The 16,785-nt window shown below is 43.7% G+C and overlaps 1 protein-coding gene across 3 annotated transcripts in view; it reads right to left on the reverse strand.

Annotated features, from left to right (window-relative positions):
- Nucleotides 1–16,785, reverse strand: part of ano8b (anoctamin 8b) — a 124,879-nt gene that overhangs the window by 64,472 nt on the left and 43,622 nt on the right. For all 3 annotated transcript variants that reach the window (XM_073068532.1, XM_073068531.1, XM_073068534.1), the window contains exon 2: nucleotides 5,722–5,832. In XM_073068532.1, coding sequence (XP_072924633.1) covers nucleotides 5,722–5,832 — 111 coding nt within the window. The remainder of the gene's footprint in view (nucleotides 1–5,721; nucleotides 5,833–16,785) is intronic.

Raw genomic sequence — 16,785 nt, forward strand, 5'->3', positions numbered from 1 at the left:
ATCGAGTCTACTCTGTCATTCCATCGTGGCTGATTTATGACCATTAACCTCGGTCATTGATAAATCTTGCAGGATGCTTCATTTCTTAGAGAGGTGGCGAGTGTGGTTCATTCCCTCACCAAGTGTAACAGCAAAACGTAGAATCCAGAGCAACACACACAAAATGCTGGAGGACCTCAGCAGGTCCGGCAGCAACTATGGAAATAAATAAAGTCGACATTTATTCAGGACCAGCAGAAAATACAACATCCAAATCTGGAAGGGTGTGAACATCAGAATCTGCTGAGCAGTGTTATTGGATTAAAGTCAACGACCTTCCCAACTGCAGGGAAAGGTGCAAGGGAAAACAGGATAAGCACACAAGGTAGAAAGGGGAAGGTGATTATTTATTTATTTAAAAATTTCAACATACGGTATGGAACAGGCTCTTTCGGCCCAACGAGCTGTCCTGCCCAGCAACCCACCTATTTAACCCTGGCCTAATCACAGGACAATTTACAATGAACAATTAACCTACTAACCAGTTCATCTTTGGACTGTGGGAGGAAACCAGAGCACCCAGAGGAAACCCATGCGCACACAGGAAGAATGTATAAACTTTCTTACAGAGGACGTTGGAATTGAACTCTGAACTCTGACACCTGAGCAGTTACAGCGTCGTGCTATACGCTACCATGGTGACCCCACTGATGGGGGGGGGGGGGAGGAGGGACTTGAGGAGGTTGCTGAGGAATAGAAATACCAGCAAGACCAGAAGGGCCAAAAGGCTTGTTTCAACGCTCGACACTCTACATAATCTATGTATTGGTTAACCACTTACTGTTGGATAAACGTACGGACAAAGGGAGCAAACTGAGTTGGGATACAAATCCGGCATGATGGTAAGAATTATGAAATAGGCTGGCGGGGTAGAGTGACTGCCTCCTGTTTTCCTAGGCCCCGTGATGAACTCTGTGAGATTTGCATTTCTGAACCTCCAGACTCCTTCATTCCTGTAGTCCTTCTGAGAGTGCAGAAAGCAAACTGCTGAGCAGAACTCAAGAGCGTGGAGCAGGGAGATGGTTGCCGTTTTGGGTCAGGTCCCTGCAGTCACCATCCTTTTGCCTCCAGAGGTGCTGCTTGACCCAATGTGCTCTTCCAGCAGTTTGTTTTTCACTCCAAGGTCCAGTAGCTGCAGCCTTTTGCATCTCCTTTCTGTTGGAGGTCGTGAATGTGTGTCCATGGAGACAGAATTCACTGAGAGTGAGGCGTGTGTTGTGGCTCCCAGTTCATTAGCTGCTCACTGTCTGGCCTCGAGGAGAGGTTGCTGATAGCAACCCTCTTCCACCAACCTGACTCTGATTGGCACTATTTTTAGATCTAAGGTTTAGCATGGAATTACTTGGCAATTATTTCAGGGAGGAATACATGGTTCACAGCCATTTCTCCTTACCTGGGCCCTTCAGGTACTGTGCCCACCTCTGGAACTGAAGACACACACTAAACATTTTAAAAACAACTTCTTCCCCTCTGCCATCAGGTTTCTGAATGCACAATTAATTCATGAATACTATCTCACTACTTCTGCTGTCTTTTTGCACTATGCATTTAATTTATTTTTAAGTATATATTTTATATTGTAATTTATAGTGTAGTTCATGTACTGCTGCCACAAATTTACAAATTTCATGACACGTGTCAATGATATAAAAACTGATTCTGATTCTGAAAAGGCTCGGCAGTGAATGTTTGAAAAACCCAGTCCTGCTCCTGTTTGTTATGCTCAGTGTCCGAGCTAAGAGTCACAGCAGAGACTCAACTGCCTCCCCTTCATCGGAGGAGGGTGTTCACCCCCGGCACATACTCCACCATTCAATAAGATCTCGGTCGATTTTCATCTCAGTACCGCTTTATAATTTCTTTGATATCCAAAGCGTGTTCCTCTCTGGCTAAAATAATGATGACAGAGCATCACCACTGTCCCAAGATTCACTATTCGCAGGGCAAAGATATTTATAGTCCTCACTGCCCTGAGTAGTTGATCCTTTATTTTAGACATGTGACCCCCAGTTCTAGACATCTCAGCAATGTCTCCCCTGTCAAGTCCTATAAAAAATTGTAATCTTTGATGAGATCACACATTATTCTTCTAAACGAGAGAATACAGGCCCAGCCCGCTTACTTTCCCCTCACAGGATAACCCTGTCATCCTTTTTCAGTCTCCATCAGCGGTTCCCAAAGCGGACCATATTGTGCCACCCCTGGAGTTGGTGGGAATTTCTAAGGGGGGGGGGTGATAAACATAAAGGGGGCAGTGGGGGAGCTCGGTAGCAAGGGAAGGAGCTGAGGAATTACAGGCTTAATTTAAGAAATTAGTTACCTATTGTAAGCATTTGATCTTCAGTGCCTCAGAATTGATTACAATGATCACATAATCTCTTTACAGTTTTTATGATTGGCTGGAAAGGGAGAGTGGACGCTGGGGCTGTGGTCTGGGAATTAAGGGGACAGTAACCCAAAAAGGTTTGAGAACCACTGCCCTATATCCTTCCGAGGCAAGGAAACCAGAAATGTGCACAATATTCTCAATCCCACCAAATTTCTTTAGTACTGTGCTTCCCCTGACTCTGGTACCTGTACAAATTCTCACACTATTCCAAATTTCACAGCCCTCAGGTTCACCTCTGCAGTGTCCCTCCAACCCTCATTCTAGTGTCCTCAGTTGCCTCCATTTCTCCACCTTGATCCACCTCCTCCTACTCTGCCAACATCTCCACTCTCTGTATCCTTCCACGTAAAACCATTACTTACTGCCTCCCCCCCAACTAAAGATTCCCTGAAGCCACCAGACCATTTAAATTCCCTCTCTAATACTTTGTATAACCAACTAACCTCATCCCTTCCCCTCCTCTGGGTAGAAGGTTGGTGTCCTTTCATTCCTCTCAGATTTAAATGTCATCATTGCTGAGCAGTTAACATTGGCCCTATGTATTTAGAAGCAAAACACTGAAGATGCCAGAAATGAGAAAAATACTGGAAGCACTCCATAGGTCAGTCTCGTCGGTGGAGAGAAGCAGTTAAGCTTTCAAGCTGATGTGACTGCAGTCGTTTAAGAAGGCAGCTCACCACTGCCTTCACAAGGTCAATTAGAAATGGACAATTAAATGCTGCCTCAGTCTGCAGAGCCCACATCCCTTGAATGAATAAAAAAGAGCATATTTTCATCAAAACTGTGATGTCAGATATGAAACAAGCTCAAAGGAGCAGACAAAGGGAGGAGGGTGAGAACGTGATGAAGAGAGAGGCACCGGATGGGGTCAGCTGAAAGGGGTTGGGTGAGCACGTGTCCGGGGAGGTGTAAGTCAGAGATAACCAGGAGGAGAGAGAAGAAAACCTACTTACTGGAAGTATGAGGGAGAAAGCAGGAATGGCTGGGTCCTGAAATTCTCAAATTCACCGTTAAAAACGCATCAGTATTTGGTTTTTATTTTACAATAAACTGGCACCAGGCAACACCATGACCTTCACATAAGACAAACAGCATCCTGATTTGGAAATAGATTGAGGTCTTTTGTGGTTATTTGGTCTAAATTCTGGAGGTCCTTCCCCAACAGCTTCACCAGAACGGCAGCAGTTGACAAGGATTGTCCGGCACCACCTTCTCAAGGACAATTAGTGACGGGCAGTCAATAGCATCTTGTCGGCAGTGCCCACTGCCTGAAAGTGAATGGAAAGCTGGGGCTAAACCTTTCACCGTGAATTGATATTGTTCATCAACACTCATTTGTGTGTATTTCCATACCAGTTGTATAGGATACATCACGTACAGTACCTTGCTTTAAGGATGCAGCTTTCAAAATGAGATCATTGGCTAATTTGTTTATGGACTTGTAACAGAAATCTGCTGGTTGGGCAAGGTGACTGGCTAACTCCAGAATAACTCATTGATGACAACACGGTTGGAGACAGATTGCAGTGACTGTGCAGGGGTTACTACCATTCCCAATTTAGTTGCATCAAACAAAATCAGGGAGATTAGCTAACTTTTTTTGATAGTTAAGTTAATGAAAAGATTAACTCAAAAGGATGAACCAAAATAACAAACTGGACATTAATAATAACTCTAAATAGTTATCTGCACAGTCAATGGTGTACCAAATAGATACGTTTACCTTTCACAAGTCTTACATGTCAGGCTACCATCAAAGATCACCACTATCCACACCATAGCAATTTTTCACAGCCACTTTCAGGCAGGAGGTCCAGAAGTGTGAAGTCCCACATCACTAGCTTCAAGAGCAGGCACTCCTTTCAACCATTCACTTCAGGATGAAACTGGCAAAACCCAGATCACCGCAGTTCAGCAATGCTTTGACTAAAATGGACGTTTTTTTGCTCTGTGCACAAGTTATGTTTCTCTTGTGAACGCTGCTTAAATGAAGTGACATGCCCGCGATGCCTCTGCAAGTAAGCTTTTCTTTGCATCTGTGTGGAATTGTACTGGTGCATACGACAATAAATTCACGTTTGACTTTGAATTTATCTATACTGTTCCTCTAACATAACTCTCCCTATTTTTATCTGCAGATAAAAGGGTTAAATTGATCTTGGAGTAGGTTGAAATGCCAGCACAATATTGTGGGCTGAAGGGCCTGTACTGTGCTACAATGTCCTATTAATACTTACACTTACATATATTTAACCAAATTAATACTTGCAAACTTATCCTATGCACATGTACCCCGTATTTATCAATTTGTATTTATAACTTACCCTCTATATATCCATATTACAATGTATTATGCAGTACAGCACCGGACAGGTTATTCAGCACCTGCTCTGTGTTACTGTGTGTGCCCGCCCCCCCCCCCCCCACACACTCTCTCTCTCTCTCTCCCCCCCCCACCCCCATGACACCCTACTTCCTCTCTTCCCATCAGCAGTGGCTTTAACAGTGTAACAACTGCTTCAACAGAAAACCTCCAACAGTTTTGCACTCACATGGTATACACCTTTCTGAGAAAGCGGCACTCCAATACTGGCCCAGCGGCAGTGCAGCTCCCCCTCAGTTCTGACACAATAACAATACAACACACTCTCAATGCTGACACAACAGCGTGACACTCCCTCAGTACTGACACAGCAGTGCAACACTCCCACAATACCCACAAAAATGTGCAATGTTCCTTCAACACTGACACTCCAAAAGTGCAACACTTCGTCAGTACTGGCACACCCACAGTACAACTCTGCCTTAGTACTAATACAACAGTGCGACACTCCCTCAGTACTGACAAAAAAGTGCAATGTTCCTTCAATACTGACACACCAACAGTGCAACACTTTGTCAATACTGACACTCCAAAAGTGCAACACTTCGTCAGTACTGGCACACCCACAGTGCAACTCTGCTTTAGTACTGATACAACAGTGCAACACTCCCTCAGTATTGACACAACAGCAGTGCAACGCTCCCTCAATAATGCCTCTGTAACACTGGGTATTCCTTCAGTGCTGCCACACTAAACGTGCTTTTTTCCTCACTGCCCCCTCCTACCCTACAGTTCCCCCTCATATAACACAGCAACAAATCTATACCACGTAGTGCTCAGAAGAACAAGAGGTGATCTTTTTGAAGGTACCAATCTCTGACCCTCTATATCCAACTTTACCAGAGTAGGTTCTCAGTATGAAACTGCTGAGACAGATCGCCAATTATCTTAAAACAGGACAAGGACATACCTGCAAATGTCATCAGTACATCACAATTCTCAGTCGGAACTGTCTTCATCCATGATTTATGGGACATGATGTAGCGCCCTGCCTGGAGGAAACTTTTCCCGAAGAGTTTATCTGCATGGAGACACAAAAACAGCATCAGCAGGCAAGAAGTAAAGGAATCGAGTCAGGAGGAGAGAGGCACTAAAGCATTACACTTCTGCTTTAAATGCAAATTTAGTCTCAAACACATTAGCATTCGTCTGAATTCATCTTTCCTCCCCAGTGAAAACTAACTCCAGTGCAATCTCACACAAAATGCTGGAGGAGCTCAGCAGGCCAGGCAGCACCTATGGAAAAAAGTACAGTCGATGTTTCGGGCCAAAACCCTTTGGCAGGACTTCCAGCATCTGCAGATTTTCTCTTGTTCGTGGTCTTCCCAGTGTAATCTTCCCTTCGCTGTAACCTCACCTACCCATTGCAATCTCACCACCACTGCAACCCCAAGTGCAACTTCACTCCTCCCAGTGCAGCCTCAGTCTCCAATCGCGAAAGCGCATGTAATTAAAACACTTCTCCCTCCTCATGCCGATGAACCTCTGCTGCACCCTATCTTAAGTCTCCACATCCTTCCTGTCGTGCAGCAACTGGATCTACAGAAAACATTCCAAATTTAGCCTAGCAAAAGCTATATTTCTCTCCGTTATGATATGCCATCTTTTATCACCTGTCCACTTGTGTTGTCACTTTCAGAAAACTGCGTCCCACAACCCGTCTGCACATCAGTGCTTCAAACAATACAAAAGGGCTTTGTAGATTCCTCTTGCATCTGACCTCCTAAGTTTCAACATCTCACACTTTTCCAGACTGCTCTCTCTCTGCAGAATGCTGGCGCAACTCAGAAAGTCAGGCAACATCTAAGGAAGAGAACAGTCGATGTTTCGGGCCGAGTCCTTTCTCCAGGAAGGGGGCAGAAGCCAGACCAAAAGGTAGTGGAAGGGGAGAAGTGAAAGCTGGGAGGGGATAGGTGAGACCAGGTGAGAAGGAAGGTGAGAGGGTAGAGGAGGAGGGATGAAGCTGGGAGGGGATGAGTGAGACGTGAGAGGGTGGAGGAGGAGGGATGAAGCTGGGAGGGGATGGGTGAGACGTGAGAGGGTGGAGGAGGAGGGATGAAGCTGGGAGGGGATGGGTGAGACGTGAGAGGGTGGAGGAGGAGGGATGAAGGTGGGAGGGGATAGGTGAGACCAGATGAGAAGGAAGGTGAGAAGGTGGAGGAGAATGGATAAAGCTAGGAGGGGATGGGTGAGACCAGGGTGGAGGAGGAGGGATGAAGCTGGGAGGGGATGAGTGAGACCAGGGTGGAGGAGGAGGGATGAAGCTGGGAGGGGATGAGTGAGACCAGGGTGGAGGAGGAGGGATGAAGCTGGGAGGGGATGAGTGAGACCAGGGTGGAGGAGGAGGGGTGGAGGAGGAGGGATGAAGCCGGGAGGGGATGAGTGAGACCAGGGTGGAGGAGGAGGGATGAAGCTGGGAGGGGATGAGTGAGACCAGGGTGGAGGAGGAGGGATGAAGCTGGGAGGGCATAGGTGAGACGTGAGAGGGTGGAGGAGGAGGGATGAAGGTGGGAGGGGATAGGTGAGACCAGATGAGAAGGAAGGTGAGAAGGTGGAGGAGAATGGATAAAGCTAGGAGGGGATGGGTGAGACCAGGGTGGAGGAGGTGGGATGAAGCTGGGAGGGGATGAGTGAGACCAGGGTGGAGGAGGAGGGATGAAGCTGGGAGGGCATAGGTGAGACGTGAGAGGGTGGAGAAGGAGGGATAAAGGTGGGAGGGGATGGGTGGAAAAGGTAAAGGGCTGAGAGCAGAAGAAATCACAAAGGAGGAGCAATGAGAGATGGTCTCACTGAATTCCCTTCCAAGAGAGGACAAACTCTTCAGAGCCTGCCTTGAAAAGACTTCACAGTGAAGCAGCTGAACTCCTCTGCCCCCTTCGTAGCAACAACTTCAGGCAGGGTTTCAGCCTGAAACATTGACTGTCCTTTCTCCCATAGATGCTGCCTGGCCTGCTGAGTTCCTCCAGCATTTTGTGTGTGTTGCTTGGATTTCCAGCATCTGCAGATTTTCTCTTGTCTGCCCCCTTCCTTTCCAGTCCTGATGAAGGGCCTCGGCCTGAAACGTCATTATTTACTCCCTCACATAGATACTGCCTGACTTGCTGAGCTCCTCCAGAATTTTGAGCGAGCTGCTCAAGATTTCTGCATCTGCCATGTCTCTGACTAAATTTGTAACTGATTACAAATCAAATTCCTGCTTTATTCTTTGACAACCTTCCAAACTATGCACAACTCCACCAGAGGTGTGAATAGTTGTGAAGATCTGCGTTATAAGCAAAGATTGAATAGGTTAGGATTTTATTCCTGAGAATGTAGAAGATTGAGAGGAAATTTGATAGAGGTATAAAACATTATGTGGGATAGAGTTAAGGTAAATACAAGCAGAATTTTTCCACTGCGGTTCGGTGGGACTACCACCAGAGGTCATGGGTTAAGGGTGAAAGGTGAAAAGTTTAAGGGGAACATGAGAGGGAACTTCTTCACTCAAAGGGCTATGAGAGTGTGGAATGAGTAGCCAGCACCAGTGGAGCATGCAAGCTCAACTTCAACGCTTAAGAGAAGTTTGGATAGGTACATGGATGGTCGGGGTATGGAGGGCCATGGTCACAGAACAGGTCAATGGGAGTAGGCAGTTTAACTGTTTTGGCATGGACTAGATGGGCTGAAGGGCCTGTTTCTGTGCTGTACTTTTCTATGACTCTAATCTTTGAGTCATCTGAAAATTTACTAATCAGATCACCTAAATTTTCATACAAATTATTTACAGTGCCTTGCAAAAGCATTCAGCGCCCAACCCTTTGTTCACATGTGAATTACAACCAGGGATTTTGATCAATATAATTGAGAATTTTTATTTGTGAATCACATGCTCCTTTTTACACAGCAGAGCCCACAAAACAGGAAAAATAGTAAAGCATGAAAAACTAAAAATTCAAAATTGAAATGTCAGCAGTTCAAAATTATTCATCCCCCTTTGCTCAGTAATTAGTTCAGCCAGCAGTCTGTAGTCTTCCTGGCCAGTAGTCTTTTTGGATAAGTCTCTTTTAGCTTTGCACGTGATGCAGCAGGATTTGCCCATTCCTCCATGCAAAATTGCTCAAGCTTTGCCCGTTTGTCGTGGAGCAGTTGTGATCAACAATCTTGACTGAGGTCTTGCCAGAGATGCTTGATCGGGTGAAGGTCAGGTTTCTGACTGGGCCACCCAAGGACATCAATTTTCTTCATTTGAAGCCACTCAGTGTGATTGCTCTGGCAGTGTGCTCTGGGTCATTGTCTTTCTGTAAGACAAACTTCCTTCCCAGTTTAAGCTTTCTGGCAGAGGCTAGCAAAGTTTTTATTCAGGATCTCCTGTATTTAGCAGCATTCATCTTCCCATCAATCCTGACCAGATTTCTAATCTCTGCTGCTGAAAGGCATCCCCATCTCATGATGCTACCTCCACCATACTTACCAGTAGGGATGGTGTTATCTGGCTGATGCAAAGTATTAGATTTATGGCTCATGTATCACTTAGTATTGAGGCCAAAAAGTTCCATTTTAGTTTCATCTGACCAAAGGGCCTTCTTCCACATCTTTACAGTATTGTCTCATTGACATTTTGCAAAGTCTTTAGGGGCAAGGGTATGCTTTTGATTTTTTTTTAAGACAGGGCCTTTTCTTTGCCACTCCTCCATAAATACCTTTATTGTACAAGCCCTTAGAGATTGTAGAGCCATGAACTTCACCTCCAGTTGCAGCCGCTGATTTCTGCAGCTCACTCAGAGTGACTGTTGGTATCACAGTAACCTCCCTTACAAGTGCTGTTCTTCAATGGCAATTAAGTTTAGAAGGGCAGTCTGACCTAAGCAGCTAGCTGTGTTTTCATATAATTTCCACTTTTTCATGGTGGGCTGTTCTGAGCTCTGAGGTATGTTCAGTGCCTTTGAGATGGTCTTGCACCCTTCCCCAGATGTGGGCTTCACTATCATCATTTCCTGACTTGTCTTAAATGTTCTTTTGTCTTCCTTTTGATTTGGTTTGTTGAAAATCTACCATAGTGTTGGACCTTACAGAGACAGTGGGTATTTATTCTTATGAATTCATTGAAAACAGGCGATCCTCCAATTTTCTACATCAACAATTTAGGTGAGTTGTAAGATAATATATGGTATTGCACCTGAGGAAAGTTAGTGTAGCAATTACAAAAGGGATGAATACTTTTTCAGCCTCAGAATTTTGGTTTATAATTTTTAATAAATTGTTGACATATTTTGGCAATTTTCTTTTGACTTGACATGATGCATAATTGTTACATGGTTATAATGTTTTGAGGAATACTTAATACTACTTCAATATATATTAAATGCATTAAATGAGAGAGTAACTTGATGTGGGGACTGAATAATTTTTGAAGGCACTGTATAAACTGTATACTACAAACAGTTGAGATGTCATCACTGATCGTTGAGGAACACTGTTGGTCACAAACCAGCCGTCAGAGCAGCATTACCTCCTCCCCCAATTGCCGCACAACCCAGTACCTTCTATGACCAAGCCAATTTACTAACAAAGAAGACTTAATCTCTGGACAGTCTACTAAGAGAGTCCACGTAGTCCGTGTTCACTACCCTACACCCATCAACCACCTTGGTCACCTCCGGAAAGAATTCAATCAAATTTGTAAGGCAGACTAAACGACACGCACTCCTTGCAGAGACGTGGCCAGTTTGTCTGCCAGGGTGTGAGAGGGGAGGAACGTGATCAGTCAGTGGAGGTGCTGATCTCAGCACAGAATGCGAGCAACAAGCAGATAATTCAGAGGCTGAGGCTCTGAGTGAGCCAGAGACATAGGTATGTGAGACACGCGTGAGAGTGGGATGTGAAAGGGTTTGGAGGATGGGAAGGCTCAAGAGGGACGTGGAGCCGCGCAGTGAACGATGGTGCAAGGTGTGATCTCGGTGCTCGGGAGTGGTAGTGAGGGTGCTTGGTTGAGCGATTGCTCGGGGTGTGAGGTTACACAGGGATGTGAGGATGCAGCTGGCTGTAGAAGGGTTAAAGGGATGGGCCTGCAGAGGTGGGCGAGGGTGCTGGGGTGTGTGACGTTGCACAGGAGTCTGAGCGGGTAAATGACTTGTGTGCATGTATACAGGGGATGTGATTTTCATATATGGGTGTGAGGTTACATGGGACAGTGGGTGTAGGGTGTGTGAATGGCAAACATTGGGCAGGGAAGGCATCTCCACCCTGATCATTGAAGTGAATGTAATCTCAGGATCTCGACATAACAGGGATGAAATAAACTGATAATACGCAGTGCAGTATAAAGCAATAAGCCCAGGGATCTTGGTGTTAATGAGTCTTCTGGCAACAGGCTGAAGCTAGTTTGTGCTCTGAACAAGCTGAAACCCTCACCCTTAAGCCCAGAGCAACACTTGTCAATCCTGGACATGCTTCTTGGATTACCTCCCACACTTCCCGGGAACTGGGCTTCACGGGCAGCTGGCTCCCGATGTTCCTTCCACAAGTGCCAGCCACAGAAAGGGGCATCGGACTCGCCCTCAACAAAAGCATCTACTTCTTGGGTATCTCTTATCACAGGGCTGCATCAGGAGCCGACATCGAGCCTCAGAAAGTCAGGTAGGTTAACAAGGAGAACTTCGGAGGAGGAGTGGTGGAGAGAATGAAGGAGGCAGCCACAAGGACCCAACAGCTGGAGGCACAGCTACCAATGGTGCAGTCACTGGAATCACCTAATCAAGAAGCTGGAACTGGAAGTGTCCTTGGTGGGTTACATAGCAGAGGGAGATTTCCAAGGTAGGGGGCAGGTGAGATAATGCAAAGATCTGAAAGCAGGGAAGATTATTTTAAAAGCGAGGGTTTGGGACTTCCGGTAAGATGGCGATTGCTTAGCTGCTCCAAACTTTTGTTCCGTTACTGTCGCTATCTTTGCACTAAATGTCTCCATTTTTTAAACCTTAGTTGGGAACTTTTTCGGTATCTCTTACTTGCCTGTGAACACATCTAACTTACAATGTCTAGCAAGAGTTCTAAATCCGGGAGAAAGGAAGCTACGGCTCTCTCAGACGAGACACTGGCTGCGCTCGGACAACTCCGAGACGAAATTTTAAAGGAATTCAAAACCGCTTTCAAATGGGTGGAGGACAAACTGGATCGGATCAATGATAAAGTGGACAAACATGCTGAACACTTATCTCGCATCGATTCGACTTCTGAAGATTTAGAAAGTCGTGTTCGATACTTGGAGACTCTCTGTTCCAGCTTAGAGGAAAAATGTAACAAACTCCTTTCCAAAATGGTGGATCTCGAAAATCGCAGCAGACGCTGCAATCTGAGAATTCTTGGATTGCCAGAGGCCACCGAACAGGGATCAACAGTGAAGTTTTTCGCCGAGTTTCTCTGTGAGATATTCGGGAAAGATTTACTTCCAAACCCGCCTGAGCTCGAATGGGCACTCAGGGTCTACCTTCCCCTCGGAATTCTGGGCTCCCGCCCGCGACCAGTAATCTTGTGCTTCCATCAATACCAGGTAAAACACAATCTGATTGTAGAGGCATGTCGCAGGGGGTCTTTTACTTTCCAGGATACAACCATTCGCTTTGTGGAAGATTTTGCACCCCAGACCTTAAAGATGCGCGCTGAGTTTAAAGGCGTAATGAAAGTGCTGTTTGATCGTGGTTTTAAACCCTCTCTTCGCAATCCTGCCGATCTATGAATCAAGCTTAACACTGGAAAATACAAGTGGTTTAAATCAGTGAAGGAAGCTGAAGCATTTGTGGCAAGTCTTCCGGCTATCCAGTCATCTTTGGAACCCGATCGGACCTCCTAAAATGGTGGATAAGTTCTTCTCGTAGTAAAATTACTTTTTCTGGACTCAGACTTTACTTGAATCACTCAGACATTATTCATTGAAACTCTACGGGCTGTTGACAATCTCTCCCTGGATTTGGTGTGTGTGTGTAATCTATTTTTATTCTTGTATAACTTTATCTACAGAGTTCTACAACTGACTCTAACTTGTTTTGGAGGTTTGAAGTCTTTAGTGAAGGTCTCCCTGTTTGTTGGTTCACAGTTTAATTGCTGATTTATTTTTCGTTTTTAAAAAATATTTATTTATTTATTTATTTTTTCTTTTCTTCACCCCTTTTTTCTAATCTGAATTTTTTTCTCTCCTCTCTGTAAATGGTTGATAAATACTCGTCTTGAATTTATAATTTTCCCCTTCCTCTCCTTTTTTTAACCTTTTTTTTCCCCCTTTCTCTTACTTTATTCTTCTATAATTTTTCGCGGGTAGGTTAGTTTTGGTTCTCTTCCGATTTTCTCTGTATTAAGTTTTATATTCCTGCAGAAGGTGTTCTAATCTGTAGTTATGTTTTCTAGTGCATAAACTAGTTACTATTTGCTATAGTATTTATATGGAACTGCTGTTAATGACACAGATCTGGAAGTTGTATTTGGGTTAATTTTTTTGGGTAGAGCTAGCTACTTGTTTTGGTAGCCGTCTAGTTTTGGGTTGTGTGGGTGGGGTGATTTTCCAGTTCCAACATCACTCACTGTATTTATTGTTTCTCTTTATTGCTCAGGACATGTATATGTTTTGATTTTACGAATCTATGTTTACATCTCTGCTCCCAGACTGCTATTGTATTGCTTGACTTTTTATATGCCTGCTGCCTTTTATGCATTAGTAATTGATAATGGCTAGTGCACTTAAATTCATGAGCTGGAATGTAAAGGGATTGAATCACCCTGTTAAAAGGAGGAAGGTATTCTCACATATCAAACAACTCAAAGCTGACATTGCTTTCCTTCAAGAAACTCATATTCGTTGTTTTGATAACTCCCGGCTTCTGTCAAAGTGGGTGGGTCAGCATTTTCATTCATCCTTTGCCGCTAAAGCTAGGGGAGTCTCCATTCTTATTAACTCAAATATTCCTTTTGAACTCCATAATAAAATATCTGATACAAATGGCCGTTTTATTATTGTTTCTGGTAAACTATATAACACTAAAGTTGCACTAGCAAACCTGTATGCCCCCAACTTTGATGATGTTAACTTTTTTGAACAGTTTTTTTCCTCACTACCAGACTTAAACTCATACTCTCTTATACTGGGTGGTGACTTCAACTGTTGGTTGGATCCTAATCTGGATCGATCGTCCTCTGTTACCAGATCACCTACTAAATCTGCCTTAGCTATCCAATCATTTCTCTCTAATTTTGGTATCTCTGATATATGGCGTTTCCTTCATCCTACGGAGAGAGATTATTCTTTTTTCTCACATGTTCACCATACCTTCACTAGAATTGACTATTTCTTACTCGATAACCAACTTATTCCATTTGCCCACTCTTGTGACTATCAGAGTATACTGATTTCTGACCATGCCCCAATTACTCTCTCTCTTAACTTTCCTGGTCTCCCTCAGAGGAACAAACACTGGTGGTTTGATTCAACTTTATTATCGGATGATGATTTTTAAAAATTTATTAAGGATCAGATAACCTTTTATTTTAACACTAATACATCACCTGAAGTGCCATCCCAGATTGTCTGGGATGCCATGGAAGCATATCTGAGGGGTCAAATAATCTCTTACACAGCAAATCTGAACAGAAGATCCCATGCAGATCGATTAGACCTCATTAACCAGATTAAAGAATTGGATCAAATATATGCCCAAACTAAGAACCCTGAATTATACAAGAAGCGCGTTGAACTCCAAACTAAATTTAACCTTCTGTCCACTCAACCTGTCGAACGCCAACTTCTCGAAAGCAAGAGTCGCTTTTACATTCATGGGGATGTCTGGTAAATTCCTAGCCAATCAGCTGAGGCGTTCCAAAGCCAAAGGAAGGAGAACGGAGACTTTACATCGGATCATTTAGAAATTAATGACGCATTTAAAAATTTTTATTCTCGGCTTTATTCCTCTGAATCTCTGAATGACAATATCTCTGTTGATCAATTTTTACAGAATCTGAATATCCCCTCACTTTCATCTGATTTCAAAGCCAAACTCAATGCGCCTATATCAACAGAAGAAATATCTTTTCCAATTTCTGCACTGTCCTCAGGGAAATCTCCTGGACCTGATGGGTTCCCTGTAGAATTTTCTAAATCATTCTCTTCACTTCTTTCTCCTCAGTTACTTTCAGTATTATCTGACTCGTTTAATTACGGCAAATTGCCACCCTCTTTCAATGAGGCATCTATTATTCTTCTTTTAAAAAAGGGCAAAGACCCAACAGAGTGCTCCTCGTATAGGCCGATCTCTCTGCTCAATGTTGATGTAAAGATCTTAGCTAAAGTTTTGGCTCATAGATTAGAAACCGTTATTCCCTCCATTATCTCTGATGACCAAACAGGCTTTATTAAAAACCGTCTCCCTTTTTTTAACATTCGGCGTTTATTTAATATCTTATACTCACCTCCAACTGGGATTCCTGAATGTGTTATTTCCCTCGATGCGGAGAAAGCATTTGATTGTATAGAGTGGAACTACCTTTTTGCAGTCTTAGAAAAATTTGACCTCGGCCAAAGTTTCATCTCTTGGATCCAATTGCTGTACCTGTGTCCTACTGCTTCTGTTTTAACTAATTTTCAGAAATCCCAAGTATTTAATCTCAAACGTGGCACCCGTCAGGGATGCCCCTTAAGTCCCTTTCTCTTTGATTTGGCTATAGAACCTCTGGCGATAGCATTTCGAAACTGTCCTGAATTGACCGGGATTTGGAGAGGGATTTGAGCATAAAGTTTCTCTCTATGCTGATGACATATTACTCTTTCTCTCAAATCCGTCTACATCCTTACCTCTAATGTTTTCACTTCTTGACCAGTTTAGCCAGATCTCTGGCTATAAACTTAATTTACATAAGAGTGAACTTTTCCCAATTAATATAGAAGCACAAGAACTAACATTTCGTGATCTCCCTTTTAAAGTAGTCCATAATCAATTTACTTATCTTGGAATTACAGTCACAAGGAAGTTTAAAGATCTCTTTCGTGAAAACTTTGCCAAACTTTCATATGCTATAAAACAGAGTCTGGTACAATGGTCACCTCTATCTATGTCTTTGGTAGGTCGTATTAATGTTGTTAAAATGTAAGTTCTCCCCAAATTTTTATACTTATTTCAATCTATCCCAATTTTTATTCCTAAATCTCTTTTTGATTCCTTAGACTCTATTATTTTGTCATATCTGTGGCAGAATAAGCGCTCTAGAATTAATAAAATCCATCTCCAAAAATCTAAAAAAGAGGGTGGCATGGCTTTACCTAACTTTCGCTTATATTACTGGGCAGCTAATATACGTTGTGCTACCTTTTGGTCTTTCTTCCACGGCCAACCCGAGTGCCCTAACTGGGTGGCAATGGAGTTGAGCTCCACTAAAGAATTATCTATCTCTGCACTTCTTGGCTCTGCACTCCCTAGTAGTCTGCCCAGATCAATAGCTAATCCTCTTGTTAGACACACTTTGCGTATATGGGCTCAGTTCAGGAAATGCTATGGTTTCCAGGGGTTTTCCGTTTCCAGCCCTGTTGCACATAATCACCTTTTTTTACCTACTACGTACGATTCAGCATTCCATGTTTGGTATAGGAAGGGCATTGGACATTTTGAAGATCTTTTCATTGATAATCGCTTCGCTTCTTTTCAGCAGCTCTCTGTTAAGTTCAATCTGCCTAACGCTCATTTTTTCAGATATCTCCAAATCCGACACTTTATTGCTCCTTTAATTCCTAATTTTCCTGAAATGCCTGCGAAAAATGCTATGGACCTATTTCTTTCCATTAATCCACTAGGTAAAGGTTTAATATCAATTATCCGAGATAAACTAGCAGCCTTACGACGGGCCCCTGTGGATAAAATCAAAATGGCCTGGGAGCAGGATTTAAATATCTCCTTATCTGAGGAGAGCTGGGATTCAGTTCTCAAATCGGTTAACGCAACCTCTCTTTGTGCTCGCCATTGCC

Source organism: Hemitrygon akajei, chromosome 16, assembly GCF_048418815.1.
Source record: "Hemitrygon akajei chromosome 16, sHemAka1.3, whole genome shotgun sequence".
In the NCBI taxonomy this organism is placed as follows: Eukaryota; Metazoa; Chordata; class Chondrichthyes; order Myliobatiformes; family Dasyatidae; genus Hemitrygon; species Hemitrygon akajei.